The sequence below is a fragment of the Leishmania mexicana genome, chromosome 18 (genome assembly GCF_000234665.1).
Source record: "Leishmania mexicana MHOM/GT/2001/U1103 complete genome, chromosome 18".
Taxonomy (NCBI): Eukaryota; Euglenozoa; class Kinetoplastea; order Trypanosomatida; family Trypanosomatidae; genus Leishmania; species Leishmania mexicana.
The window spans coordinates 256,106-284,097 of NC_018322.1; the positions used below are offsets into that span (position 1 = coordinate 256,106).

General features: G+C 59.8%; 5 protein-coding genes across 5 annotated transcripts; all 5 read left to right on the forward strand.

The window, feature by feature from the left end:
• Positions 1-1,091: 1,091 nt before the first annotated feature.
• LMXM_18_0650 (conserved hypothetical protein) lies at positions 1,092-4,997 on the forward strand (the record flags this gene model as incomplete). The annotated part of the gene is made up of 1 exon (XM_003874031.1): positions 1,092-4,997. One exon carries the CDS (start codon positions 1,092-1,094, stop codon positions 4,995-4,997), a length of 3,906 nt encoding a protein of 1,301 aa, XP_003874080.1.
• A 3,855-nt stretch (positions 4,998-8,852) lies between these two features.
• On the forward strand, positions 8,853-10,988 carry LMXM_18_0700 (conserved hypothetical protein; the record flags this gene model as incomplete). The annotated part of the gene is made up of 1 exon (XM_003874032.1): positions 8,853-10,988. The coding sequence occupies one exon, from the start codon at positions 8,853-8,855 to the stop codon at positions 10,986-10,988; it is 2,136 nt and encodes a 711-aa protein (XP_003874081.1).
• Positions 10,989-13,405: 2,417 nt separating this feature from the next.
• On the forward strand, positions 13,406-15,982 carry LMXM_18_0690 (conserved hypothetical protein; the record flags this gene model as incomplete). Its single annotated transcript, XM_003874033.1, has 1 exon — positions 13,406-15,982. The coding sequence occupies one exon, from the start codon at positions 13,406-13,408 to the stop codon at positions 15,980-15,982; it is 2,577 nt and encodes an 858-aa protein (XP_003874082.1).
• Positions 15,983-16,984: 1,002 nt separating this feature from the next.
• LMXM_18_0680 (putative citrate synthase) lies at positions 16,985-18,397 on the forward strand (the record flags this gene model as incomplete). The annotated part of the gene is made up of 1 exon (XM_003874034.1): positions 16,985-18,397. One exon carries the CDS (start codon positions 16,985-16,987, stop codon positions 18,395-18,397), a length of 1,413 nt encoding a protein of 470 aa, XP_003874083.1.
• Positions 18,398-23,030: 4,633 nt separating this feature from the next.
• Positions 23,031-24,395, forward strand: LMXM_18_0670 (putative citrate synthase; the record flags this gene model as incomplete). Its single annotated transcript, XM_003874035.1, has 1 exon — positions 23,031-24,395. One exon carries the CDS (start codon positions 23,031-23,033, stop codon positions 24,393-24,395), a length of 1,365 nt encoding a protein of 454 aa, XP_003874084.1.
• Between the last annotated feature and the right edge of the window lie 3,597 nt (positions 24,396-27,992).

Consider the following 27,992-nt stretch of genomic DNA (forward strand, 5'->3'; position numbering starts at 1 on the left):
GGGTGCAGACAGGCATACACGCACACGTGCGCAAGGGAGAGATCATCCTCACCCCTTCGCTCAGTGTACACAAATATATATATATAGCAACAACGGTTACACTCACCAGCATACACTAGACGAGGTCTTGTAGAGTGGGCCTGTGCTAGATATCGTGAGGCTTTCCATCGCTCTCGAGCACCCGCTCTGACCGAAAAACTACCCTCCCCCTCTCCCCCTCCCTCTCTTTCTCTCTACCGGCTCCTCTTGTGTTGCTGTCTCGGAGCTCCTCGGCCTCCCTAGGTGTTGTGTGTGTGCATGTATTTTAGGTGTTTTAACGGAGCTGTTCAGGAAAGACACTTGAGCTTTTGCTTTCCGTTTGTGTGTGTGGGTGGGTGGGTCCGTGAGTGGGTATCAAGTCGGCCTCCGTACCGCCCTTCCCTCCTCCACCACTTTCCTGTTCGCCTTCCTTTCTTTGTCGATCTCGCTGCGTATTGTGGAGGTGCGCGTGTGTGCCGTGTTCAGGTGTCCTGTCTCCTGCCTCCGAGCCGCCCCACCCCAACCCCAAAATATCTTTCAGTGTCTTGGTTGTGAGGGCCCGTGTATTTGGTTCTCCGTTCCCCATATATTATGTTTGTGCCGATATGCTGCCCCCCCATCCCATCCCATCCCAGCTGGTCGCATCACCCCATCCTTCTCGCCGTCTTTCCTCTTACTACTTTCCCATTCCCTGACGTGCTGAATCACCTCTTCTCTTTCGTTGTCTTCACCCTCTCCCTCCCTTACACACACACATACGGACGCGCACCGGCAAAACTCAGCCCTGTGTCGCTGCCGTTCTTGGTGACTTGCTCCGGTACCTCTCCATCTATCGACAACTGGACCTTGCGTGGCCAAGTGGCGACTGCTGTTGGTCGCCGTTTTCGTTGTTGCTCGCGTTACTTGGTGGATGCTCGGCTCTCTGCCGGTGCCTTTCGTGATTGCCACACACACACTCTCCCGTGCGTGTACACATCCTTTCCCTTTCCCTCTGACGTGCGAGACTATCGCCCTGGTCTTGGGCCACTGTGTTGGCGTTCCTTTGGAAACACCTTGAAATTACTCCCCAGGTGATGCAGAATATCACGGCATCGTCGCCGTCGCCGTACACCGGCGGAAGGGGCCACCGTGGCGATCACTCGAACGACGTCGGGGACGCTGCGGCGGCTGCCTCGGTGTTTCGAGACTTCACGTGGTACAGTGCGACGCTGCTCTCGCACCTCTTCGCTCTGGAGCATGCGCAGCTGGAGCGGACCGCGGTAGCCGAAGAAAACCGCCGGCGTGCTGCAGCTGTGCACAGTCCTCAGCTCTTAATGAGCGCCGCCTTTGAGTCGCTGAACGCGTCTGTTGTTGGGGCGCCTGCGTCCGTCGCCGCAGGAGCAACTGGAGTGACTCCAGGGAAGATGAGTGGCAGTAGCTCCATCAGTCGACAGTTCGACCTCGAACGTAACAAAGTCGACGGTCGCGATGACAACAGCCAGAATAGTGGCGCCGCCGCTCTCTCGACGCCGCCGCCTCTGCCATCGTCTGCAAGCGATGAGCCACCGAAACTGCCGCACCTTGTCACGCAGCATCGGCCGCACGTCTTGATTGGGTTTGCCACGGTGGGTGATACCACTGCAGTGGGTGCGGGGGATCCGATGCTAACTGACGCTGCAACGCGATGGGAGCCTCCGCAGGCTACCAAGGTTGCCGGGTCGTCAGCTGCCTCCCCGACCGCTGCTACCTCAACAGCCACGGCCAAAATGAGTTCATCGGACAGCGCCATCACGTCGTTGCTGGCTGTCTTTGATGCTTACTACTTCCCTTCGGAGCTCTTTTACGCAGCTGGCCATGCTGCATCCCCCATGACCGGGCAGCAAGGTGGGAAAGGAGAGGGTCTTTCGCTCTTGGATGCTGGCGCCAGTGCCATGGATGTGGCAACAGATGGCGCGGAGTGGGTGCATGGAGCGGGCGCTAACTCCGCCGGAGCCGCCGATCCAGGTGCAGGCAGCGGCACCGCCGCACCTCGAGTAACGGCAGAAGCGCTGCGCGAGGCCTTCCATGATCTCCTGGTGCTGGGTCAACGCTGCGCCGTGTTTGCCCTCACATACCGCGGCATTATTGGCTGCGGCGACGATGCAGCGGCAGGTCGCGCTTGGTGTGGCGGTGCAGACGTAGAGTGTGAGGACGACGAAGGCCACCGCTACTCTCCTAACGTTGATGGCGAGCATCTGTCCACTACCGCATCCACCGCCAAGATGCATGATGCGGCGGGTACGGGCCTCTCCTCCGAGGATGACGCCAAGGCAGACGAGGCTGTGCAGCAGGCAGCCTCTGCGTCGCTGCAGTTTCTCCTCCAACTCGCGTGCAGTTGCCCGTGTGCCCCTCTCGCGTACGCAGCGCAGCTTTGCGTTGCCTATGCACTTGCTGTGCGGCCGCCACCGTGCACCGCGACCGGCTGCATCGCACGGCAGCAGCTGATGCGCTACTTGCCAACGGTGCAGCCGCAGTCCCGCACCATGTCCGCGACGGACGCGAACGCGAGCAGCACCGCCGTTGGTGGACCGCCGCAACACTGCGGCGTCGGCGGTGGCGGTGGCTCGATAGCGACGACGAGCGGCAGCGGTGACACCAAGAGCAGACAGATTCCCACCACACAGCACGTGCGACCGGAGGATGCGATGCTGTGGTTCGACTCCACTGGCGCGGTGCACTTGATGACGGCTGAGCGCTGGTGGGACGCTCAGCAACAGCACACCGCGACGTGCCTCGCGTACTGTGGCCCGCTGCCGGCGACCACCGCCCTCCCAACCGTGCAGCGCCTGCTCATGGAGGAGGAGGCATACATGGGCCCCAACGGCAGCGCCGCAGGGGTGCTCAAGTCCGTGTTGGAGGCGGTCTCGGCTGAAGTCTGCCTCAACGCCCGTGTCATATCCGGCTCCCCGTCATCGATGGTGCACACGTCTTTTCGACGGCGCCGCGGCGTGCACCGCGGCGATGGGGCCAGTGCTGGTCGGCGCCGCTCACTCACCGGTGGCGGTGAAGAGGACGCGGCTGACGGTCGTGTGCAAAGCGGAGCCTCGACGCTTGCCGGCGCATGCGGCGCGGTGGCAGCGGCCAGCGGATCAGGCGCCTCCGCAGGGCGCGCGCAGGGGGCTGCTGCTGTCGGGGGGGCGCCAACTCGCTTGTCGAAGGCGGCAAAGCGGCGCCGCGCTCTCCTGTTCGCCCTCGCACAAAGTCACCTGCTTCCGCCGGTGCAGCAGCTCGCAACGTCCAAGACGCTTCTCTATGGTGTGTTCACCGATGGCGGGGAGTGCCCGTCCTACTACAAGCTGCTCTCCCTATATCCCGAGGTACTCCGCGCGCACCACGCAGCCCTGCATTACGTCCTTTACGGAGACGGCCCGCTCTTGGTGGACATGCGGCTGATGGTCGCGGTCATAGCAGCGAGCAGGCACCGCTGCGAGTACCTCGTGTCGCGCTTTTCGGCTCTGCTCTTGCGCTACGCGGAGGAGGCGATGTTAGAGGAGTATGTGGACGAGGACGACTGCGGTGCTGGGAGCGGGAGCAGCGCGCTGCTTGGTGGCCATCAAGGTGGTCTCTACAGCAGCAGCAGCGGCGCGCGCGGCCATGCGGCGTACAGTCACAGGGATGCCGCGGATGCGTACGACTACGACAACCCCCACTTTGCAGGGCAATCGGCGTATCCGCGACAACAGAAGCATCGGCACAGTGACACATCCGCCGCTGACTGCTTTCGCGGCCAGTCACGCCAGCGTTGGATCACCCACGGCCCACCGGCGCGGCTGCGCGCCGTCCAGCGCTTCATCGCCCTCGCTGCCCACACGCCATGGACTCTCAGTGAGGGGGAGGTACGAAACGTGCTGGCCTGCGGTTGGACCGTTCCGGAAGTGTTTCAGCTTGTCGCCATCGTGGCGCAGGTAGTGCCGCTCTGCGGCTTCGTCATGGGCCTCTTTGTACCAGCAGAGCCGTGGGCTATGACGCTGCTACCGCTGGAGGTGGTGGAGCGGCTGGGCCATCGCGCCGTGACGGAGGATACTCTTGCCGGGTCTATCGGCGGCAGTGGCGTCTCGTCTGCTGGCATGCCTGGGTGCTGTCCCGACCCCCCCATCTCACACTGCAACAGTGGCGGTCGAGGCGGCGGCGACGAACGCGGTAGCACGACCGGCGGCGCAGCACGACCTCCGCACGCGGATGTGTATCGTCGACTCGCTGGCGACGACAACGTGGTCAGCGAGCAGCGCATCAAGGGCGGCACCACCGCCGTCAACTCGCCCACGCTGTGGCGCAGTCGGTTCACCTGGAACGAGGTGGGGGCGACGTCGATGGAGCAGTACTATCCCGGTGCCGCCACGCTTCTCAATGAGGAAATCGACTGCTACTTCGACGTGGTGCGGCAGCTGACCAAGGCGGATTGTGTGGGTCTGATGAGCCCTGACTACGACCCCTCCTACGCTTTCCGCTCCCTCCAGCTCTACGTGCAGAACCTGGTCGGCTTCATGGTGGAGGACTATTCCTACAACGACATCAACAAAGTGCTGCGGCGCCCAGCCAAGTGGTTTGCGCAAGTGCTGACGATGCGGCCAGAGACACTCTCTCGCAACGAGGTGGTGCGCTGGTACGTGCCGACGACCCCACCGACCGGTAAAACATCTGACATGAGCGCCGAGTCGTCGCTCGTGACGCACCAACTGAAGCGCGAGATCGAGCTGCTGTCGGTCGTGGACAGCGCACAGGGTGGTCACCGCGGCGGCATCGAGTCGGCCAGCGCCCACCAGGATAACGGCGATAGGCCACCTCCCACCCCCACCGAGGCAGCGCGCGATGCGGCTGAGGCGGAGGCCCTACAGACAGCCTTGACGCTTCAGGACGAGCGAGTGCTGCTGCTGATCGCACTCGCCACGATGGAGGCTCGCAAAGAAGGCCTTCTCCATATTCTTCTGCGGCCCGTGTGTGCAGTACTGAGCAACATGTGAGCAGCGGGCGGCGGTCTTTTGCGGCGAGTGACCACGAATACGCGTGCGTGGTATTTCTCTCTTCCTGTGTCTGTCCGTCGGCTGCGTGGACGCCCGTGTGTTAGCAGGTGTGCCTCCCCTCTCTCGTGGAAGTTCATCATCTACGTCCCTGATGGCGAGGGCACACCTCCGTGCGTGGCATCGCAGGGCCCAGTGACCACACTCTGTGTGTGGGGGGGAGCCAATGCACCCACACCCCCGCCCTATCCCCGCCAAATGCGGAACCACTTCAGGTGATGACAGGGTCAAGCAGCCTGCGAAGTAGAGGAGGTCAGTGCGGTGTATCGCTGCTGGTGCCGGCGTTGAGGTCCTGGAAGGCGTTGTGTCGGAGCGACGTGCGACGTGCGACGTGCGACGGTGCATATGTCTGTATCATCCATGTGATGGGCAGGGTGCACACGTTACTCGACCGTATGTCTCACCCCTGGCCCTCACATTGCCTAATGGTGTCGGGGGAGCCTGAGTGTCACCCCGAGGGGGATGCACCAAGGGTGGCGACCAGCATGGTGGGGGAGCAGCTGTGAGGCAACCTGCGCAGCGTGGGGTGGTGGCAGGAGTTTGAGCCACGGACCGTGCTCTTAGATGGCTGACTCAGCACATAGTTGTATCACATGTGTCTAGGCCTGCCTGGCACCATGCGAGGTGGACCCTGTGACAAGGCCGGGGCGTAGTGTGGAGTTGAACTCATGCACGCTGGCAGCGAAACGGGCAAGCTAACGGTGACCACATAAAATTCACCGCCGCCGCCACTTGGGACGGTGCGCGGGAGATGGTCAGACCTGTGCCACCCCACCCCCACCCCCTTCCCCACTCATGTCTGCTCTGCAGTGCTTACGTATAATTCGCAGGTGCCGTGGGCTCTGCCCTTTTGGTAGACGCGGTCGCGCTGCGCACATTGTTTGCCCTTCGCGGTTTCTGTTTGGTTTTGATGTATGTGGCTGTGGGTGTGTGCGCGGTTGTGTGCGTGTTTCCTCTTTCCCCCTCCTCACACCTCCCCCTCTCCTGTTGTGGTGCCGAAGTGTTTAACAGCAACGAAGAAACCCAAGAGAGATCCCCTACTGGTTGATACGAGGCTTGTGGTGCAACGCCGGGGCGATGCCTTTGCCAGCTTCGCCCATACTGTCCTCGCACATGCGGGTGCGCCGCCTTAGTCCCGGATGAGGGAAGCACCTCTCCGTTGGGCCAGTCGCGTGGATACGTAGCAATGGCGCTCACCTTCGCGTTGCGCTTCCAACCTCTCCGCTGTCGCTGTCTTCTGCCCGCACGTGCACTGATGAGTGCATCCAGTACACAAAAGAAAAGACAAAAATGGCCACAAGTTTGTACCACTAGCAGCGAGATGATTCGGGGCGCACGCACTGACATTAACCAATGTGACGGTGTGCGCAGAGTGTACACTGCGTCCTTTAGCTGCAAGCACCTTCCATTCGTTTGTGCCTCCCTCTTTGTTGCGCTTCAACTCCTCCCTTTTCCCGTGACCATGCGCGCGTGTGTCTGCGTCGGCTTCACTGCAAGCCACTCCATACCTTCAAGCATGTCTCTCGTTCTGCCCCATCCTCGCGCACCTCCCACCGTCTCTGCGCATTTGTACATCTCACTCAGCTTCCTTTGAGTCACTGTCGCTCTCCCGCACTGCCTGCGTGGGGGCTGCGCTGGATGGCAGGCCAGTCGCCTTCCCGCCCCTCTCCTTCTTCTACGCAAGGCACCTGATTCGTGTTATGCTGCGTCGCTGTCTGCCACACGTCCCCCCTGAGTCGCCTCAGGCCGCGGCATGCCATCATATGGTGTGGAGAGTCTCCACACCGGAGTCCGGAGGACTCAATGGTGTAAGTTCGGGGTGCTCTCGTCATGCTTCCGGCATCTCTGCCGCATCAGCCCACCCGGTCGGACGTAGGAGGCGCCGGACAGTGTGCACACACATGCATGCACGTGGGGGCTGATTGGTATGGGTTACCTCGCGCCCTCTTCGCCCACCACTGTTGCTCTTCTGACCTCTGGATGCCCTGCTCGGATGCGATACGCCGTGCCAGCTGTGGTTGACAGCGCGTGCGCACAGTGCACGCATTCCTGCATCCCGGGGCCTGGTTCCGGACGAGGTGCTTGCCTGGGAAGGGGGTTTGCTGTCTTCCCTTGCCATTCCAGTCGATGCCATTGGGGGGTGGCGTGCCCGGGTGGCTTTGCCCGCAGCCCACGAGGGAATGATGTGCTGAGGTACACGCGACCACTGCACATGAGTGAGCTATGTGCGCGCGGGACCCCGAAGGGGTTGATTCCTGCACGCCGGTGTGAGAGCCGCGAACGTGCTGCGGCACCTCTGCCATCCGGCGTGTGCACCCCCTGCACAAAATGCGCAGGGTAGCCTCCCCCCGCGTGAGTGCGGAGAGCTGCAGCGGGTTGCAGTGTCGCGCACCGAAGAGTGCGCACCTCGCTTTGAGGGGACGCTCAGCTCCACAAAATGCGCCAGTGTTCAGCGCCTCACCTCCCTCCCCCAGAGGGTGGATTACAGTGTGGCCCCATCAGCAAAGGTGGCGTGGTATAGTGTGAGACTATTGTGGAGCACCACACTCAGCGATCCCACCACAACCAAGAGGCCCTACAGCTGATCCTTGTGGAGCTCCGCATGTAAACTCGGTCATCGTCCATCACCTCCTGCAGGAGCGATCTCCGGCCCAGAGAGCCGGCTTTGGAGCAGGCAGGGAAGGACAGCCGCTCCTGGCGCCATCTGCTCCTGGGCAACGTGGCCTGGGCCCCTGCTGAACGCTCACCTTCTCCAAATCTTTACAATCAGCGTGTACACCGCAGGCATCGTACACAATACACACCCTCGTCGTCGTCTCCACGATCTGCGGCGTCGTACTCAGCAGGCGCGATATGACGCCACCAGAGAGCCGCGACGCTGCGCTGGCCTTGAAGAGGCCCTTCGACGGCCTCCTCACTCCAGCACGGCTCTCGCACGTGCTCACCTTCTGCAGCGCATGCTCCCGGGACGAGAGGACGATGGGCCCCGTCGCCCTGATGTGTTTCACCACGAGCAGGAGCATGAGGCGGGGGGCACGGTAGGAAGAGAACACGTGCTCGTAGGGCAACAGGAAGACGGGGTGCCATCACGGGCACGCGATGGGGACACGGCCCCACCGACAGTGTGTAGGTTCAGCAGAGCACCAAGCGGTGCGCGGCGCGTGTGAGGCGCCTTTTCTTTTATTGTCTTGTCTGCTGGAGCTGCGGCTCCCCGTCATTTGGATGGCGCCTCTGCCATCGCTGCTGTCCTCACGGGCTACCTCCCCACAGTCATGCAGTCAACGCGGCGTCATGTCACTCCGTGGCTCGCCTGCCATGCGTGATCCACGGCCCGTTGCATGAAATCCGGCGAAAACCCCGCCTACAGGCTGAGCCGTGATCCTGCATGCCGAAGGTGAAGGTGTACGACTGGGTGAAATGGGAGGGGGTGAGACCGGAAGCCCAAAGGACGGGTGGGCCCGCGCACTCACGTCTCTCTACCGGCTCCGGTGTTATACGCGTATCGGTGCTCTTGTAAAAGGGCAGAGAAAACATACACGCTCTATGCCTGCTCGTGTGGCCCTCTCGGTGTGTAGGCGGTACGACCGCGCACCCACCCACTCACACACACACACCGTTCCCCACAAGTCGGATCGACTGAAGCCGATGTGCCGACTTGCTCCATGGCGTGCGTGGAACTCCCTCCCCCCAACCCCTCTCTCGCACTCATCTCCCACCCTCCTTCTCTCACTCTCTCTTACGCTGGCGAAGGAACGGAAGTATTCACGCACCTGCACAACACACCAAACAGAACGGAAAATGCCGACCGAACTGCTTGACGACTCCACCCAGGACGCGGAGGAGGAGTTTATCTTCAATGAATACGCCATCGATGACAGCCTCGACCCGCTGAACCGGCTCCTGATGTACTATCAGTCGGACTTCTCGCTGCAGCGGCTTGTGCTCGTACGCGAGCTCTCCTCCACCGCGCAATTCGCTGGGTACGCCGAAAGCGCGCGCTCCATTGTGCCGCTGCTGACGACCTTCACCCAAGACGCTGAGCCCGTGGTGAGGCAGGCTCTGGTGGAGCAGCTGTACCCACTCGCGGAGTTCTTTGTGCACCAGGGCAGTGATGCGGGCTACCAGTGCTTGCTGAATGCCTTCCTCCCGACGGCCTTCGAGCTGCTCGTGGATAAAAATGTGGAGGTTGGCGTTGTGGCGCTGGAGGCGATTCAGAAGTTGGCCCAACTCGTACACAAGGAAGACGTGCAGTCACACTTACTGAACGTGGTCATGACCCTCGCCCACGACGAGCGCGCAGAGGATTACCGCGTTGTAGCAGCGCAGCTCTTCAACGATCTCGCGCCACAGTTCGGCAGCGAGTTCTCAGCAACGGTAGTGCTCGGAGAACTGGAGCTGCTCTCGAACGACTCTAGCTTCACCGTGCGCCGTACCGTCGGCAGCAACCTCGGTGGCGTGTGTGCTGTGCTCACAACGGAGGAGGCGCAGCGGACGGTGCTGTCGCTGTACATCACTCTCTGCGGGGATGAGATCTGGGGCGTGCGGCAGGCCTGCGCCGAGTCTATTGAAAAGGTGTCGAGTGGGCTGCCCGAGTCAATGCGGGTGCAGTTTATCGTGCCGGCTTTCCAGAAGCTGCTCGAGGACGACTCTCGCTGGGTGCGCACGCGCGCCTACGAGTCGTTAGGCCGCCTCCTCCACACACTTCGTAGTGAGGACATCAGCCCTGAGCTGCTGCGCCTCTTCACCGACATGGCCTTCCAGTCCGACAACGTGGAAAGCCCGCTCAGCGAGTACTGTGCCTACTGCTTTCCAGCTGTGGTGCAGGTCATCGGTCCGTCCCGCTGGAACGAGGTGGCAGACGCGTACGCGACGATGCTGAAGGACGTGCAGTGGAAAGTGCGCAAGTCCCTCGCATACTCGCTGCACGAGATGGCCGCGCTGCTTGGGACAGCAATCACGGAGGAGGCCATTGTGCCAGCCTTTGAACTGCTGCTGCGCGACCTCGACGACATCAAGCGTGGCGCCGTTCTCAACGCCGAGAAGTTTCTCGCTCTAGTCACGCCCGCCACGCGCGACCGTCTTGTGCCCCTTCTGTGCCACGTGCCGCTAGAGAGCGAGAACTGGCGGCTGCGCAACGAGGTGGCGAAGCGCATTGGCGCCGTCGCCGTGCTGCTCTCGCCTGACAGCCCCTCTTTTCCTTCTGTACTGGCGCTGGTGTCGCGACTGCTCGATGATAGTGTTATGGAAGTGCGCACCTCCACGTACGAGCCGGTCGCCATCATCCTCAAGCACCTGCGCGCAGCAAACGACGAGAAGTACCAGAACTACCTCGCCTCCATTGTAAAGCTGGCGACGGCGTACAGCTTCCGTGGGCGTCAGATGTTCGCTTACGTCACGGAGCAGGTCGTTAAGGCTGGCGCCGACGACGTACTCGAGAGCGCGCTGCTTGACGGGATTGTGAAGCTGGCAATGGACCCTGTGGTCAATACGCGCCTTGTCGTGGACAGCGTGGCGGGCCGCACCATCCTGCGCAACCACAAGTGGGCGGGAAATAACAAGGTCCAGGAAGCGGTCGCGGTTCTGCAGCAGCAGGCAGCTTCGCAGGAAGAAGTGGACGCGGCGGCCGAGGCCGCTGAGGCAGCCGTAGCAAACACCCAAATCTTGAACGGCAACGAGGACGTCGGCGGCGAGGCTGGCAGTATGGAGATGCACCAGGACGAGGAGCAGCAAGCTGACGGCGGCGCCCCCTCCCCGGCGCTGCAGGCCGGCTCTGATGGGGTGGCCGCTGGAGCGGGCGGTGCTGGTGGTGAACACGAAGTCGACCCGCCGTGCGGTCTGTGGCCGCAGGGTGTGACAACCGTGTCCTCAGAAGCATCTGGTGGCAGTAGTAGTGTCGTCTCATTAGGTGGTACCGCAGTTGTCGGCGATATTTAACCACGTAGCTCTCCCCCGCATCCCTCTGCGGTCCTCTCCATTGTGTGCGTGCCTACACGGCCGCAGGTGCGGATGAGTGGGCCCTTTCCACCGGAACCGCGAGCCCCCCTCCCCTCCCGGCCCCGGCCCTGGCCCTCTCTCTCCGCCACCACCCCTCTTCCTCCTTCCGCAAACAGCCTTGTCTTGTGCACCGAAGCAACATTAGCCAAGTCGGTACTGCGCCGCTGTGTTATATGCCACGTTATATCTGCACAGCTGTCTGTTAGCTGATTGTGCGTGTGTGTGTGTGTGTGTCCCGGTATATGCCTGTATGTAAAAGTGGGAGGTTGTCGATCCGCTCGCGCATGGGGCGGGAGATGGCGACGTTTTTTTTTTCTTTTTTTTCGTATAGTTGCTGCGATCCAGGGAGGGAGGGGAGGAGGCAACTCCCCGTGGTGTTTTTTTTTTCTTGCGCGCGTGTGTGTGTGTGTGTGTGAGTGTCGATGGTCGCACCTTCGCTCCGCACCCACGTTGTATGTATACATTCGCGTAAAGATGCGTGTTGGTGGAGCGGAGGGCCGAGAAGGGCAAGGCAGCTCTAGAGGGGGACATAAAAGGGGGAGGGGGAGAAGAATGGAGCATGCGCAGAAGACAGAGAAGGAGGGAGGGAGAGATAGCCTTGTGTGGGTGTGTGTTGGCTCGTAGGGCACATGACCCCCCCCCCCAACACACACACACACACGCACGCACGCACGCACAAGAAAGGGTTGAGGGAAGAAGACGAGCAGGCAAGGTGGCAGGAGGAGGCCGACGCGAAGGAGCACAGCAGCAGCGAGAGCTTGCTAACTCAGCTAACTTAAAAGAATGTCGTAGACGGCCACACAGCGAAGAAAGGGATCTACTGATGGTCGGTGTGTCGGTGTGTATGCATGTAGACCCGTATGCGTCTGTGTGGGTGTGGGTGTAGGGGTGTAGTGGTGCACAGAAGGAAGGGGGGCGAGATCTTTGCTACCTGGCGCCACTCCTCCTCCACCTTCTCCCCCCCCCACTCCCCACTCTCTCACCCACACATATATATATATACCTCGTACTTGTTCGCCCTCTTTCTCTCTCCTGCCCCGTCACACCCGCAGACGCATGTGCGTGAATGGCGACGAGCACGAACAGCACACAAGCGCTTTCATCTTTTTTTTTCTGTTTTCTTGTTGCCCTCTACCCCTTTCCACCACTCCTCCCACGGCAGTTGGTGACACAACGCATTGTGTGCGTGTCGGGTGGGTGTGTGTGTGGGGGGGGTGGGGGGGTGAGGTTATGTTTGCCCTTGTCAGCTTGTACTTTTACTGCACATCCCTCCCTCCCTCCCTCCCTCCCTCCCACCGCTGCTCCTTGTTGCTCTCCGGTTTTTTTTTCTGTGCAATGTGTCTCGTGTTTCGCGCCCTTTCTCTGTATGAGGGGGGGGGCGTGCTTCTCCCTCTCCTCCATCCTCGCCACTCTCGCAGCGCGTGAGGTTTTTTTTGTTGTGTGTGTGTGTGTGTGTGCGACGCTTGATGATGGCCCCTCGGTAATGTAGGTGGTTGTGATGGCGCTGGTGACGGCCGGTATTGACTTCTTCTTGTCTCTATGATCTCATATATATATATATGTCATCTTAGTGTGGTCTGTGTATCCCCACCCCCATCCCCACCCCTCCCTTTCTTCCTCTTTGCGTGGTTGGTGTCTCTGCCTCGGAAATGTGCGTGTGTCTGCGTGAAACTGAAGCGGGTTCAAAGATTTCGTTGCTTGGTTGTGGATGTGGGTGCCGGTATCGATGCGTGTGTCTGTGTGTGTGTGTGTGTGTCTTATGTACGGGAAGTGAGCGCACCTCCTTTGTTGTGTTTTGTAGAGGTAAGCGCGCCACCTCCCATCTCATCTGCCGTAATGCGAGAACGGAAAAAGACTAAAAGGTACAACGACCCGCGTGACGTATCAGTCGGCAGTACAGCGTGAAAAAAAAACAGAGGGGGAGGGAACGGGAAAGGCCACCGCACACGCCTTGCTCACCGGCTTCCTCGCTGCCCTCAATCCGGTCGCAACAGCGGCTTCCCCCCCCCCCCGCACCTCTCTCTCGCCCCACGCCAGGTACTGTCAAGGTTTGACGTCGACTTACGGCGAGGCAACGAACTATCTAGGCGGCTGCCCCCGCTGTGCGTCGATGTGGATGCGTTGCGATTTTCTTTTCCAAGTTCCTGGCAACCGCTGGCTCTCCCTCCTCCCCTCCTCCCTCTGCGCGCGGCATCGTATCGAATCATACACTCACGGTCCACCCCCTCCCCTACTCATCATTTCGCTTCGCTTCACACCTTTGATGACCTTAGCAGGAGGGATCGCGGAACCGCTGAAGCGCACACCGAGAAGCACACCTACCGAGGCACGGGTATGAGAAGCAGGAGGCTGCTGTCATGGTCGTCGTCTCCCGAGAAAAAATGCGCAGAGAGGATTGCAGCCGAGCCGAGCCACATCGGCATCGCCTCCCTCCTCTACCCCGCCACCCTGATGCATCAAATGACCTTTGCGCCGGCATCGACCGTCCGCAGCCACATCCACCACTGTACTTTGCACGGCCGCCTACAACTTGTGGCGCACCACTAGCCCATCGCCGCCAGACTGGCAGCTCACGGCTGAGACCAGTGGGACGGGGTGACGTTGTAGACCGTGTAGCCGCTGAACTGCGCCATACAGGCATGAAGCCACTGCTGTCTCGTCGACCGTCTGCACCGTTCACCAACTCATCCAGAGCGGAGGCATGCTCAGCAGAAATTTCTCCAGGAGCTGCTGACGCTGCCGCCACCGTGGACGCGCTAAACTGCCGAGCGGCATTGGACGAGCAGCCGCCAGTAACAGCTGAGCGTGCCCCGTCAACGTCATCACCGCTGTCGTTGCCTTACGCACAGCCTGCAAATCCTGCATACGTGACGCCGCCGTTCAAACCACATCCTCCTCCCTCACCACCATCGCCATCGCCAGCAGAGGACAGTCTGCCTCGTCGATATCGCACGACCGCCATACAGTTTATCAAAGCTATAGCGCGGCTAAACCACATGACTTCCACGACGTGCAGCGCGGATGCCACTTCATTCTTCGCCCTGACTGAGGAGAGGACAGCGAGCGGCAAAGTCGGCATGCGAAAAATGGCGCGTGTACCTCTGCTGCCCCTCACACTCTGCACGGACGGAGCGACCGTAATACTTGTGGATCCCAATGGCACAGAACGACACGGCAACTACTTGAAAGCCGTTGACGGGTTCCACCGGTGCTCAGCAGCGTTCACAAGCGCCGCCTCGAGTCACGGCAGCGCCGCACACTCTGTATCACCACATCCTTCCTCAAGCGTGCTGTGGTGGGCCTTGAATGACCTGCAGCGGACGCCTTGTGCAGTACCACTCTTCACGGCGCGCGCGTCCCTCTCCGTGGAGCACCCTATCCGCGCCCGCGATAGCGCGAACGAAGATCTGAGCTTCGCTCAGCTGAGGCCCATGCACGCTCTCGGACACGAGACATCATCAACCATGCGGCCCGAAAAGAGGACGGCGACGCTCGCCGCCATTCAACCGAGTCGGCTCACCCTTCGCTACGGAGAGCCGCTCGTGCTGGTTTTCGCCAGCGCCACTGCACGAGTCGTGGACGAAGCACCGCTGCACCGCATCAGGGACGGCAAGGTTGGGGTGGGGGCGGCCGCGGATGTGCCTCCATGGCCCGCTACTAATGAGCCAGCTAGCCAGCGAGAAGGCTCTTCCCAGGTCGGTGACAACCTTCTGTGCGACATATACCACGGCTACCTGCCATCGTTTCTCGAGCTCCTCTACCCAAACGGAGGCATCATGCTGCGTGGGTGTTGGTGTGATGTATCAACCAGTGCTGCGGATGAACCGATGGCACCGTCCATAAAACCGTTTTCCGAGCAACAGCAGCAGGTTTCACGAGCAACGGTATTGCTAGGGGATGTTGGCGGTGGAGCTGCGTCGCGTTCCTCGTCTGGTTCTCCCACGTCACGAGGTACACAGGGATTGCTTGTCACAAGGGTGCCGATGCCACTCCTCGACTGGTCACCACAGTCCACCGGCGCGGTGCCCATCGCGCGCAGTGACGACGACGCCAGTACCGCTGATGGAGAAACGCCCATGCAGTCCTTTCGATCAACCGCCCTGCCTCCACCACGGCGCTCGCCAGCCACAAACACTGCAGTCAACCGTGGTGCGGCCACGTGCAAGCAGACAACGTTGCCAGACGCTATCTTGCAGCTTCCGCCTGCTGTGCTGCGCTTCCTAGCACAGAATGTCGACAGGGCGAGTGCGGCCTCGGCCATCACCCCAGGCGGTCCTCGCGCTTATCCGTCGTCATCACCGCTGCCCCCTTCTCAGCCTACGGCGCCGGCAGCAGCACCGTCCTCGCGGCTTACCCTGCGTCGCGTCGAAAGCCAGAGCAAACCGGATATGTGCGCCACTGACTTTAGCGCCGATGGACCTGCGCCTGCCGCCTACGACCTCGACTCTTACCGTGTGCATGTCGGCGGGGACTGTCGTGGCATCCATGAAAGCAACCTTCAAGGGCCGCAGCTGCAACAGCAGCGGAAAACTCGCAACGGCTTTGGTCTCGTCTACGTGAGTGCGTTGCTTAACACGCCATCTCAGCCACCGCCACAGATGGACATGGCTGGAAAGCCGTCAGTCGCGTGCGAGTCTGTTGTGGTGCTCACACCAGCTGGACATGTCGAGCTGGTGGTGCCTGCGACATCCCACGCTGCTGCTCGACCTATCACGGTCACCGATGTACAGTATAGTCTCTTGCACAGCGCGGTCGGCTGCTCCTTGCACCTTTGCGACGAGGAAGTCGCCTTCACTTACGCCCCAGGCACCCCCGATCTCCACGGAACGACAGTGTTGGACGCGGTACACGTGGTGCTGCGGCTACAACGACGCGCCTCACGCGCACATCTCGAGGCCGCGAAGCAGCAGGTACAAGGGATGGGAAGGGGGTGAGGCTCTGGAGGAGAAAGCCGAGAACGACTGAAGTGAGACCATGCCTGCCCCTAGCACACGCCTCGTCCACATCCACCACCTGCCCCTCCCCCTCCCCCCACACACGTACTTGTGTGCACACTTCATGCATCTCATCCTTCCTCCTCACCGCCATGACGTACGACTGGGCGGCTGATGACTACTCGTTTTTTTTGTTTCCAAGCTTTGCCTCGATCCTGACCAGTCCTCTCGTGCGCCATCATCAACCGTCCACCCACCCACCCCCCTGACTCTGAGCAGGTCCACTGCACTGTCGCCCCCGCACCCCTTCCAAGTCAGTGATCATGCCGTTCTAGCCTCACCAGGGCTCTCACGCAAGCTACTGACTTCCTTCATCAAACCTGTTTACCCACTTCTCTTGCCTTTGACTGTCTGTGTCCGGCAACGACGCCTTCTCACTATACACACGCGCGCGCGGGCGCATGTACCTGCCTATATATGTGTGTGCACGCCATCACACCTGTGGGGGCCCCGTACACTCTCGGCCCCTGACCCCTTTTTTCCCTTGTGGACAACGCTGCTTCACAGAAGTCCCCTTCGCCACCTCCCCACACCCCACACCCCCTTTTTCCCTCCTCCGCCCACATTCCGCCCACACCGCTCCCTTCCTCCCTTTTTTCCCCCTGTTCGAGGCATCACCGCCACTGTAATCGTTTCCTGTTTTTTTCTCCTGTCGTTTGCAGAGCTCCCCGCCAGACACACACGACGCGTCACTGTGACAAGCACGAACAAGAGAACAGCAGCCATAAAGGAAACCAACGCCGATAAGGCGACGACGACGACCACCACCTCCACCACCACCACCACACAGACGCTCACTTCGCTATACACACTCGACCCCCTTCCACCCCCCTCCTGCCCCTGTCTCCGAGCCCAAAGTATCTCCTGCCCAGCCGCGCATACACGCCGCTTTTACCTCAACAATACAAACACTCCCTTCTCGCGCACCCTTATTGTGGAACCATGCGCGCTCTTCGCCGCTCCGTCTTCCGCGGCGTCGCCGGTCTCCGCATGGCGTCATCAGCATTGAGTGAGATGAAGGAGCAGATGCAGAAGCGCCATAGCGAAGAGCAGCAGAAGATCAACGACCTCAGGAAGAAGCACGGCCATGAGAAGCTGTGCGACGCCACCATTGATGCGGTGTACGGCGGCATGCGCGGCATCACCGGCCTCGTGTACGAGCCATCACTGCTGGACTCGGCAGAGGGCATCCGCTTCCGCGGCTTCACGATCTTGGAGTGCCAGGAGAAGCTGCCCAAGGCACCGGGCGGCAAGGAGCCGCTGCCGGAGGCGATGTTCTGGCTGCTGATGACCGGCGAGGTGCCGACGGAGGAGCAGGCAAAGGGCCTGAACGAGGAGCTGCACCGCCGCGCCGACCCCGAGGCGATTGCCGCGGCGCAGAAGGCGATCGCGGCGCTGCCGAAGAGCACGCACCCGATGACGGCGTTCAGTGTGGGCGTGCTTGCGCTGCAGACCTACTCGAAGTTTGCTGCGGCTTACGCGGCGGGCAAGTCGAACAAGAAGACGTACTGGGAGTACGCCCTGGAGGACTCGCTGGACATGCTGGGGCGCACGCCGGCGGTGGCGGCGATGATCTACAACCGCGAGACCAAGGGCCAGGTGGAGTTGGCGGCACCGAGCAACAGCAGCCTGGACTGGGCGGCGAATTTTGCGAACATGTTGGGCTTCAAGGACGAGGAGTTCCGGGAGTGCATGCGGCTGTACCTCTCTCTCCACGCTGACCACGAGGGGGGAAACGTGTCTGCACACACGACGACGCTGGTTGCCTCGGCTCTGAGCGACCCCTACCTCGCCTTCAGCGCTGGCCTGAACGGGCTTGCTGGCCCGCTGCATGGGCTGGCGAACCAGGAGGTGCTGAATTACTTGTTCAGCATGCAGGAGCGTGTAAAGGCAGACGGCGTGAACGTGCATGATGAGGCAGCGCTGGAGGAGGCGTTGACCAAGTACACGTGGGAGCTGCTCAAGTCCGGCCAGGTGGTGCCCGGCTACGGCCACGCGGTGCTGCGCAAGGTGGACCCGCGCTACACATCCCAGCGCAACTTCTGCCTGCGCCACAACTTCGAGGACGAGCTATTCAAGCTCGTCAACACCATCTACAAGATCATGCCCGGCATCCTGACGGAGCACGGCAAGACCAAGAACCCCTACCCCAACGTCGACGCGCACTCCGGCGTGCTACTGCAGCACTACGGACTGACGGAGCAGAACTACTACACGGTGCTGTTCGGCCTGTCGCGCCAGATGGGCGTCCTGACCGGTGTCGTCTGGGACCGCCTGCAGGGCCGCCCGCTCGAGCGCCCGAAGTCGATCACGACGGAGATGCTCGCAAAGAAATACCTGTGCAACTCCTTGTGAGGCAGCGTGAGGACATGTACTCTTGGCGGGCAGGCGAGGGAGACGGATGAGGAGATTGGCCGAGTTGCAAGCTGGTCTCTACTGATACAACTTTATCCCCTTGCATCAAGAGAAACAAGCCCTCTCCCATGCCCTACGTCCCCCTGTGCCCCGGCTAGGATGCTCACGACGACATCTAACTGCATCCTTGACTGTACGCAGACGGCTAAACAGACACGCGCACACATGGACCCACGCTGCCCCGACGCAAAAGGCGTCAAGTGATGGGGGGCAGGTTGGGTGAATGAGGAGAGGTCCCCAAAACGTAGCGGATGGAGTCGGAAGCTGGGGTGCGGAGGGGCCGAATGGAGAGGGGGTGTCGAAGAGATGGGGATAGCAGAAGAGCTTCGTTGTTGAGGTGCCGAGGGTGTACCACATGTACACACACTGTAGTGTGAGAGAGGAGTCGTGGGTGCGGTGGGAGGTGCGTGCTCGTATTTGGTGCTGTCGTCATGGTGATATATGTACATATGTCAATGTGCACACGTCATCTGTCTTGTCTGTTTTTTTTTGGCGGTGCTTTCGTCTTGCTTTCATGTTTGGTTGCTGCCAGGCTTGTCGAATGGCCTGTTGTATTGTTCTCTGCGTCCCCCACCCACCCACCCTTGTCCTTACCACCACCACCACCACACTATATTCTGTTCATATTCATATACGCTCCCTCTCTCTCCCTCTGTGTGTGTGTGCGCGCGTCTGTGTGTCCGTGCGCCGCCCTCCCTCTGTGCATCCCCGCCATCTCCATTCGAAGCGAAGAGAGAGAGCAAGATGGCGAAGATGAACTGTACTTTTGTGTGGTTTTATTGGTTTCGTTGTTGGCTTATTCGAGGGGGTGGACGAGGCGGGGGGTGCTTGCCTCGCGTGATCGTGGGCAGACTCCTCCTCCTCCCTCCCTCCCCCCATCCACTCCCTTCCCCTCCCCACTCTCTCTCTACTTGTGTGCCTCCCTCAGCCCGTGCTTCTTCAGCGTTTCCTCGCTATTCTGATGGCGGCGGCTTATACACGAGAGAGCGGGTGTAGATGTATGCGCGTGTGCGAGCATGGGTGGCATGTTTGTGTGTGTACACCTCCATCATCGGTGTGCTGTGTGTGGTCTGGCGGTCGCTAGACGTCTTCCCTTCTCTCCCCACCCATCCACCAAACCGTTACACCTGCTAGCCCTCCCCCTTCCGCTCTATCTATCTTCTTATCTTTTTTTGCTGTTTTTTTTTCGTTGCTGTGCGCCACTAACCACCACCACCACCGACTCCACGACGTTTTGGGTACCGCGTGCTCAGCCGTCTCTGTCCCTCCCTCTGCCGAGGAGGAAGGACGACGGGTTGGTGGGTGCTGTAGAGATGGAAAGTGGGAGAGCGCCATGTACACAGGCAGAACGAAGGGCGAAGACAATGTAACGCTATTTAACACACACACACACACACACAAACATAAAAAACACGAAAAGTGAAGCCCGCACACGCAACACGCATGGCATCGCCGCCAGTGAGAAGGGTGGCGGCAGTACATCTGTGGCGCTTATTTATCTGTGGGGATACGACTCGATAAGGCGGGGGGAAGGAAGGGAGGGAGGGGCCTCTTAGGTAACTGCCCCCCCCCTCCCTAAAGAAATAAACGCGCGTCCCCTAAAGAAGGGACCCGTGAGAGAACAAAACGGAAAGCGAAAAGGCGACGGCGACGAAGAAGACGACGGAAAAGAAAAAAAGGAAAAACGAAGGGTGATGCCCTCAGTGTTCCTCATCAACTTCACGGCCACCTTCCCTTGCGATCATCACCTGCCAGCATATCACCGTCGCTGTTCATGTTCGCGTTCGTGTATATGTGTGTGTGTGTGTGTGTGCGTCGCAACTTGGAGGACTTTGAAGGCGGAAAAAAAAGTGTATAATAAACCAAAAACGAAAGAGGGGGGTGTGAGGGAGAGAGATGAGATTTTGTGCCACTCATCTCGCAACTTTATCTCCTGCTCCTTCATGTGTGTGCGGCTCAGCATGTAGGAATGATGAAGATACTGACGGTGGTGGTGGTCGTCGTTGTGTCAGCGATGGGAACAGTGTCGCACCGTTCGACAGCGGATAAGCCATGAAGGCGCGCGACGCCTCGTCTCTGTCGCGTGTCTCCCTCTCTCCTCCCCTCCCCCTTTACCTCGCCGGCTTCTCTTCTTCGCTTTTTGTTTCGGGTGTGCTCCAAGGCGAAACAATGTGCCTGTGCACGCACGAGCACGCAGAGATAGAAACCGACAGGCAGAGACAGAGAGAGCGACGAGCACACGCGTTTGAATGTGCACGCGGGATGGAAAGCAGGTGTAACTTTGTGTGTGAGTGTGTGCTTCCGTGAAAGGTAGGAAAGCACAGCTGCACGGACGGACTCCCTCTCCCTCTCCCTCTCCCTCTCGCGCATGCCATCACCACACACGTGCATGTGCGTGTGCGTGTACTCTGAGCTTGTGTCTGCGTCGTTTTCTTTCTTTGTTTTTTTTTGGTTTTCCTGTTCCCCCCTTTACCACCTGAGCATTTTTTGTTGTTTGCTTTTCGTGTCCGTGTGCTTATGTGTGGGGGAGTGTGTATGTATGTGTGTGTGTGGTCCCTTGGCTTTCGCCTTTCCTTCCACACACACACACACAGACACACATAAGCACACGGGCACGAAACTGCGACCACCCTTCAACCCGCTCCCAGCATCCTCCACCCCCTGACGCTGTTCCTTCTTGCCACGCAACGCCTCTTGTGACTTATCATGTGTATTCAAGCGCGGCAAAAGAAACTTGCGGGGAGGCAGGGAGAGGCGCGCATGCACGTGTACCCTGAGCCTCGGGAAGCGGAAAAAAACGCCATAAGGTCCGTGAGCCGGAGGAGGGGGAGGTGGGCGGGGGGAGGGGGGGCTGACGAGAAGGATGGCCATTCATGGAGCACCATTCTTTTGTATCGACGCGTGCTGACATCGTCTTGCTTGCTGTCTGCCTGTCCGTCTCTGTCGGCGCGTGTGTGTGTGCGGGTGTGTGCGGTTTCCATACTTCATTAGATCGACTCCTCTTTTAATTTCTTCCGTTTCTTTTTGTTTTTTTTTCTTCGTCGTCGTTCAGACAGGAGAAGCACCTAAAAGTCGTCCATATGCATGACCGCCACCGCCACCACCAGCTCCTCCCACCGAGTCGCACACCCACACAGACACACACACACACACACAGTTGTGCGCATCCAACGTTCTATCAAGCCAATATATATATATATATATGTTGTTGTCATTGCTCTTTTTTTTGTGGATTAATGGACGTGAAGGAAAACTCGCCCCTCTCCCCCTCCTCCTCCCCTCCTCCTCCCCCCTGGACACAAAGAACAACGAAGAATACGGGACATGAATGAATGGCATCCGTTGTACGCCCCGCGTGCAGTGGGATGGACAGGGACGGAAGCATACACCTCCTTCGCATCGCGTTCTTGCGTTCACCTTCGACGTGAGTGCGCGTTTTCCGTGAAGTGTGTCTGCGGGCGTGTTGCAGCCCAATGGGTGCAAGTGATCGACGATGGGGCTTTTGTCTCCTCTGTTGCTCGCCCCATCTCTCCCCCTTTTTCGGCGCATCAGACCACATCCTCGCCACTTCATCCGTCGTTCAGTGTCCGCACGTCTGCGGGCACATGCGCGCGCGCGTGTGGGGGACGGAGGGGGACTGGTCAAGGTAGAGGCTGAGACGTTGGAACGGAGAAAAAACAACGGAGCAGCGGCTCTCCCTTCGTCCTGTCATTTTCACCGAGCGCGTCACAAGGAGGGAGGGGGGTTTGTGTGCCGGCTGTGGTTTCACCACCCAATCATCCAATACCCACTGCCCGCACGCACACGCATGTTCACATGTTTTGTCGTCGGCCGTCGCTGCTTGCATGCATTCGACTGCTATGGTGCCCATGCGGCCTCTCTCCTCTCTCTGTCGCCACTCGGTGTGGAGGAGAGGGCACATGCCGCTCATGAACCGTCTTCCTTCTTTCACCTTCACAACTGGCCATGACATCCCCCTTTCTCTCGTGTCAAACGCACTTTGCTGTGATGCTACACGCCTACCCCCACCCCCTCACACGCACACGCATGACAAGATCTGCTTCGCTACTTGTGTGCTACACCTTTCTCTCTCTCTTCCCCGTGTGCTTTATTTTGTGTCCCAGTCTCCTCCTCCCTCTCTGCCTGCCTGCCTGTTCTTGGTTTTTTTTTCTGCGTCTGTGGACCTTCACGATCCGCAACATCCAAGCGAACTCCCCGCGCGCTCTCGCCCTCGCCCTCGCTCACTCCGCGCTCGTGTCTGTCTGCGCGTCACGCGACTACTCACACCCACACCCGCACACATACACGTAGGCACACACACACAGCCGCCTCCACCCCTGCCGCTGTCTCCGAGTCGCTTCCTCTTTGCATCCGTTTTGTTTTGTTTTCGTGTGTGCGGCTCACGTTAGCTGCCTCCCTTTACCTCCTGCCCATCCCCCCCCGCACTCCCTTGCTTGCTGCTACTAGCACAACGGCAGCTTGCAGGTATTTGCACTCCCTTCTCGCGCACCCTTATTGTGGAACCCCACGCGTTGTTCGCTGCTCCATAATCCGCGGCGTCGCCGGTCTCCGCATGGCGTCATCAGCATTGAGTGAGATGAAGGAGCAGATACTGAAGCGCCATAGCGAAGAGCAGCAGAAGATCAACGACCTCAGGAAGAAGCACGGCCATGAGAAGCTGTGCGACGCCACCATTGATGCGGTGTACGGCGGCATGCGCGGCATCACCGGCCTCGTGTACGAGCCATCACTGCTGGACTCGGCAGAGGGCATCCGCTTCCGCGGCTTCACGATCTTGGAGTGCCAGGAGAAGCTGCCCAAGGCACCGGGCGGCAAGGAGCCGCTGCCGGAGGCGATGTTCTGGCTGCTGATGACCGGCGAGGTGCCGACGGAGGAGCAGGCAAAGGGCCTGAACGAGGAGCTGCACCGCCGCGCCGACCCCGAGGCGATTGCCGCGGCGCAGAAGGCGATCGCGGCGCTGCCGAAGAGCACGCACCCGATGACGGCGTTCAGTGTGGGCGTGCTTGCGCTGCAGACCTACTCGAAGTTTGCTGCGGCTTACGCGGCGGGCAAGTCGAACAAGAAGACGTACTGGGAGTACGCCCTGGAGGACTCGCTGGACATTCTGGCGCGTACGCCGGCGGTGGCGGCGATGATCTACAACCGCGAGACCAAGGGCCAGGTGGAGTTGGCGGCACCGAGCAACAGCAGCCTGGACTGGGCGGCGAATTTTGCGAACATGTTGGGCTTCAAGGACGAGGAGTTCCGGGAGTGCATGCGGCTGTACCTCTCTCTCCACGCTGACCACGAGGGGGGAAACGTGTCTGCACACACGACGACGCTGGTTGCCTCGGCTCTGAGCGACCCCTACCTCGCCTTCAGCGCTGGCCTGAACGGGCTTGCTGGCCCGCTGCATGGGCTGGCGACCCAGGAGGTGCTGAATTACTTGCTCAGCATGCAGGAGTGTGTAAAGGCAGACGGCGTGAACGTGCATGATGAGGCAGCGCTGGAGGAGGCGTTGACCAAGCACACGTGGGAGCTGCTCAAGTCCGGCCAGGTGGTGCCCGGCTACGGCCACGCGGTGCTGCGCAAGGTGGACCCGCGCTACACCTGTCTGCGCAACTTCTGCCTGCGCCACAACTTCGAGGACGAGCTATTCAAGCTCGTCAACACCATCTACAAGATCATGCCCGGCATCCTGACGGAGCACGGCAAGACCAAGAACCCCTACCCCAACGTCGACGCGCACTCCGGCGTGCTACTGCAGCACTACGGACTGACGGATCAGAACTGTTACCCGGTGCTGTTCGGCCTGTCGCGCCAGATGGGCGTCCTGACCGGCGTCGTCTGGGACCGCCTGCAGGGCCGCCCGCTCGAGCGCCCGAAGTCGATCACGACGGAGATGCTCGCAAAGAAATACCTGTGCAACTCCTTGTGAGGCAGCGTGAGGACATGTACTCTTGGCGGGCAGGCGAGGGAGACGGATGAGGAGATTGGAGGTGGGGAAGGCGTTGGGGATAAACGTGCTGCGAGGGTGCGGCGCTTGAGCGAAGGAGATCGTTCAAGGGGTGCATGGGACCTGCATTGTCTCCACTGCTTCCTGCTCCGTGCAGATTGCGCCTGGTGATGAGCAGCGTCTGCACGTTTCCGCACGTCCCCCGCCCCCTTGCTGCTATGGCGTGGCGATGTTCCGATCCGTTTTCTCACTAGCCGAGAAGGTGGCAGGGATGGGGGTGCGCGGACGTTGTGATGAAGAAGCAGATCGTGGTACGCACTCCCACTCCACAGATAGTCGTCAGTTCATGGTTTGAGGGAGAGACACCGATGACAAGGCAGACGGTGAATACGATGCAGTCATCCCCCGCCCCTCCCTCTACCCTCCTCTTCTGCTCCCTCACCACCCCCCACACCCCACCGAAGTTCACAAACCAACTCGCGCCGTCGAAACCGCCACAGCGGAGACGCCTCGCCCTCTGTATCTTCAGTGAGCTTAATCTCCAGGTGTTCTAGACAAACTGTGCATTCTATCATTGCTGTTCATCTTGCCCTTTGCACCTTTGCATGTGCGCGGCGGCGGCGATGGTGGTAGTGGTGACGGTGATGTATATGCCTCACCCACCCACCCACCCCATCCCTTCTGCTTCCTCCTCTTATGAACTGGAAAATGTGTAGTGTAAGCGGAAATACGCTTTACAGCGACGCAGATGAGGGGCCCACGTGTTGTTCCCAGTGTCTGCAACGATAGGAAACGTGCACGTGCACACTCGCGCCTGCACGCTCCACAGTTCCCTCTCTCACACTCTGTGTGTGTGTGCGTGTGTGTGTTTACGTCTTTTGTTGTTGTTGATGCCCCGTCGCTGATCTCGTTTTTTTTTCATGTGTGTCGGTGTGTATATGTGTGTGTGTGTGTGCCATCATGATCATCGTCGCTTCCTCACGTCTGCGTAACGAAATAGCAGTCCCCCTCCCCCTCTTCCGATAAAAAAGAAAACGAGAAAACGTCTCTTCACGCTTCCCTACTCCTTCGCTTTTATCTCTCCATCTCTCTCCTCTCTCCTCTCTCTCGCCTTCCCCGCCTCGCCTCGTCCGTCCTCTCTCTCCCCCTCCTCCCCCCCCTTTGCCCCTGTATGATGCGTCTACGTCCATCACCATCACTCATCGCGATGCGGAACATGGCACATGCGTTTTCGTCCGTTCTTTGTTGTTTTGGTTTGTTTTGTTTTATATTTCCGCTGCGCTTGCTCGTTTTTTTTTTCGTATTCGGTGGGAAAAGGACAGGGGAGGGGAGGGTGGAGGGGGAGGTCTCGCATTGTCCGGTTTGCGTGCGCTCTTCTTCGATTGATTTTTTTTTTCGAGTACGTCTTTGCTTCTCTCTTTCTCCGCTGCTGATATATGATTGCCCTCTCGTTGTTTGTTTCTGACGGTGCCTCGGAGGATGCCGGCCATCTAACTGTGGTATGAGATCTCAGGGATGGTCCCCCACACCCTTCCTGGGGACGACAAGCAGCTTGCAGACTGCTTTCGGGTACGGCTGCGGACTCGCGGCGTCGCCGGACAGAACTGGGCTGGAGCTGTCCCGACGCGGCCTACGGTCATGATCACCTGTGGTCCACGTCATGACGAATGGTGTTTGCCATTCAACAGACATAGAGATGAGTTCTTTGTGCACGAGCACGCTATTATTCACAGGTCCCCTTCCGCTTGGCACAGCCACGTCTGTCAAAGGCATGCGGATTCCGGAGAGGGTGGAATACCCCATGCCACCGTACGCATAGCAGTGTCCCACATGAGGCGACACGTGTGGGCAAAGCCACCCGGGCACGCCACCCCCCAATGGCATCGACTGGAATGGCAAGGGAAGACAGCAAACCCCCTTCCCAGGCAAGCACCTCGTCCGGAACCAGGCCCCGGGATGCAGGAATGCGTGCACTGTGCGCACGCGCTGTCAACCACAGCTGGCACGGCGTATCGCATCCGAGCAGGGCATCCAGAGGTCAGAAGAGCAACAGTGGTGGGCGAAGAGGGCGCGAGGTAACCCATACCAATCAGCCCCCACGTGCATGCATGTGTGTGCACACTGTCCGGCGCCTCCTACGTCCGACCGGGTGGGCTGATGCGGCAGAGATGCCGGAAGCATGACGAGAGCACCCCGAACTTACACCATTGAGTCCTCCGGACTCCGGTGTGGAGACTCTCCACACCATATGATGGCATGCCGCGGCCTGAGGCGACTCAGGGGGGACGTGTGGCAGACAGGCAAAGTGTGCAGGGTCTCGAAGGGCCCTGGCCCGAGGCTGGCCAACTTCATCGCTGAGTTCATCTAGCATGCACCTGCACCACCCCCTTATTATCCGCACAACTGATTCCGCCGTCTCCGCCCTCGAGCAGGTCCCTCGAGGGGGCCTCCATCGAGCAAGTCATTCTGTCCACCCCGGGTCTCCGTCCGACGCCGGCCGCGCAGCACGCACCCGAAGAAGGGACGAGGAAGGCCAAGAAGTCCCCGCTAGATGCATGGCCAGGCTCAACGGCAGGGCGGCTCGTTCTGATCGATCAGGGCTCAGCCGCAGTCCGACAGAGATGGGTGAGCTGTGGCTGTGTGTGTGTGTGTGTGCGTGTGCGTGCGCGCGCTGACTTGTTCACGGTTGGAAGTGAGTGCACTGGCGAGAAAAATGACACGTTTGGGTGTATAATGCATGCTCTCTACGACATGGCCTCGGGCAAGGCGCACAGAGGGAAAGGGGGGAGACTGGAAGGACTAGCTGCATCAACGTCCAGACGAGCTACCACCATCAGCGCCGCAGTCCTACCGCCCCCCCCCCCTTCCCCTCCCCTCCCCATCATCCACAAACTGCGCTCCCTTGTCTCCGCCTTCCTGCTCATCTTCTCGTTTTTTGTTGTTGCTCTCCTTACCGGATGTCTTTCTTTTTTTCGGCTTTACTACCCCCCTTCCTCCGCACTCCCCCTCCCCTCCCCTCCCCCCTCTCATTCTCCCGTCGTTCCCCTCCTCCTCAGGTGTTGTGCCTTTTTACGTGAGACCTGCAAGCGAAATAGCCCCCTCTACTTTTGTGTGTGTGTGTGTCCTTGTCCCCGATTCTTTTCCATTCTGAGCGTGCATTTTTTGTCTCTGGGTGTGTCTGTGTCCGTGTGTGTGTGGGTGTGTGTGTATGTGTCGGCATCTGCGCTGGCGTGCGTGCGTGTGCGTGTGCGCGTGTGCGCGCTTCCTCGTATTCTACGCTTCTTCGCCGCCCCTTCGTTTTCTTTTTCGAGCCTGTTTGCATTTGTCGTTTCGCTCCGCTACCACACACCCTCCGCTGCTACGACGCCTCCCTCCTCCCACCGTTCCTTTCCCCACTTTCCCCGCTTCCCTTTTTTTTCTTGACGTCTGGAGAGGCGAAGGCACACACAAATACACACCTCTCTCTCTATATATATATATAGTTCTACAGATTGGAAGCATGCGTGTGCGGCGGTTTCCACCCCTTTCGCCATCTGTTGGTGAGCTCTACGTTTTCGTTTCTTCTGGGGGGTTGTGTCC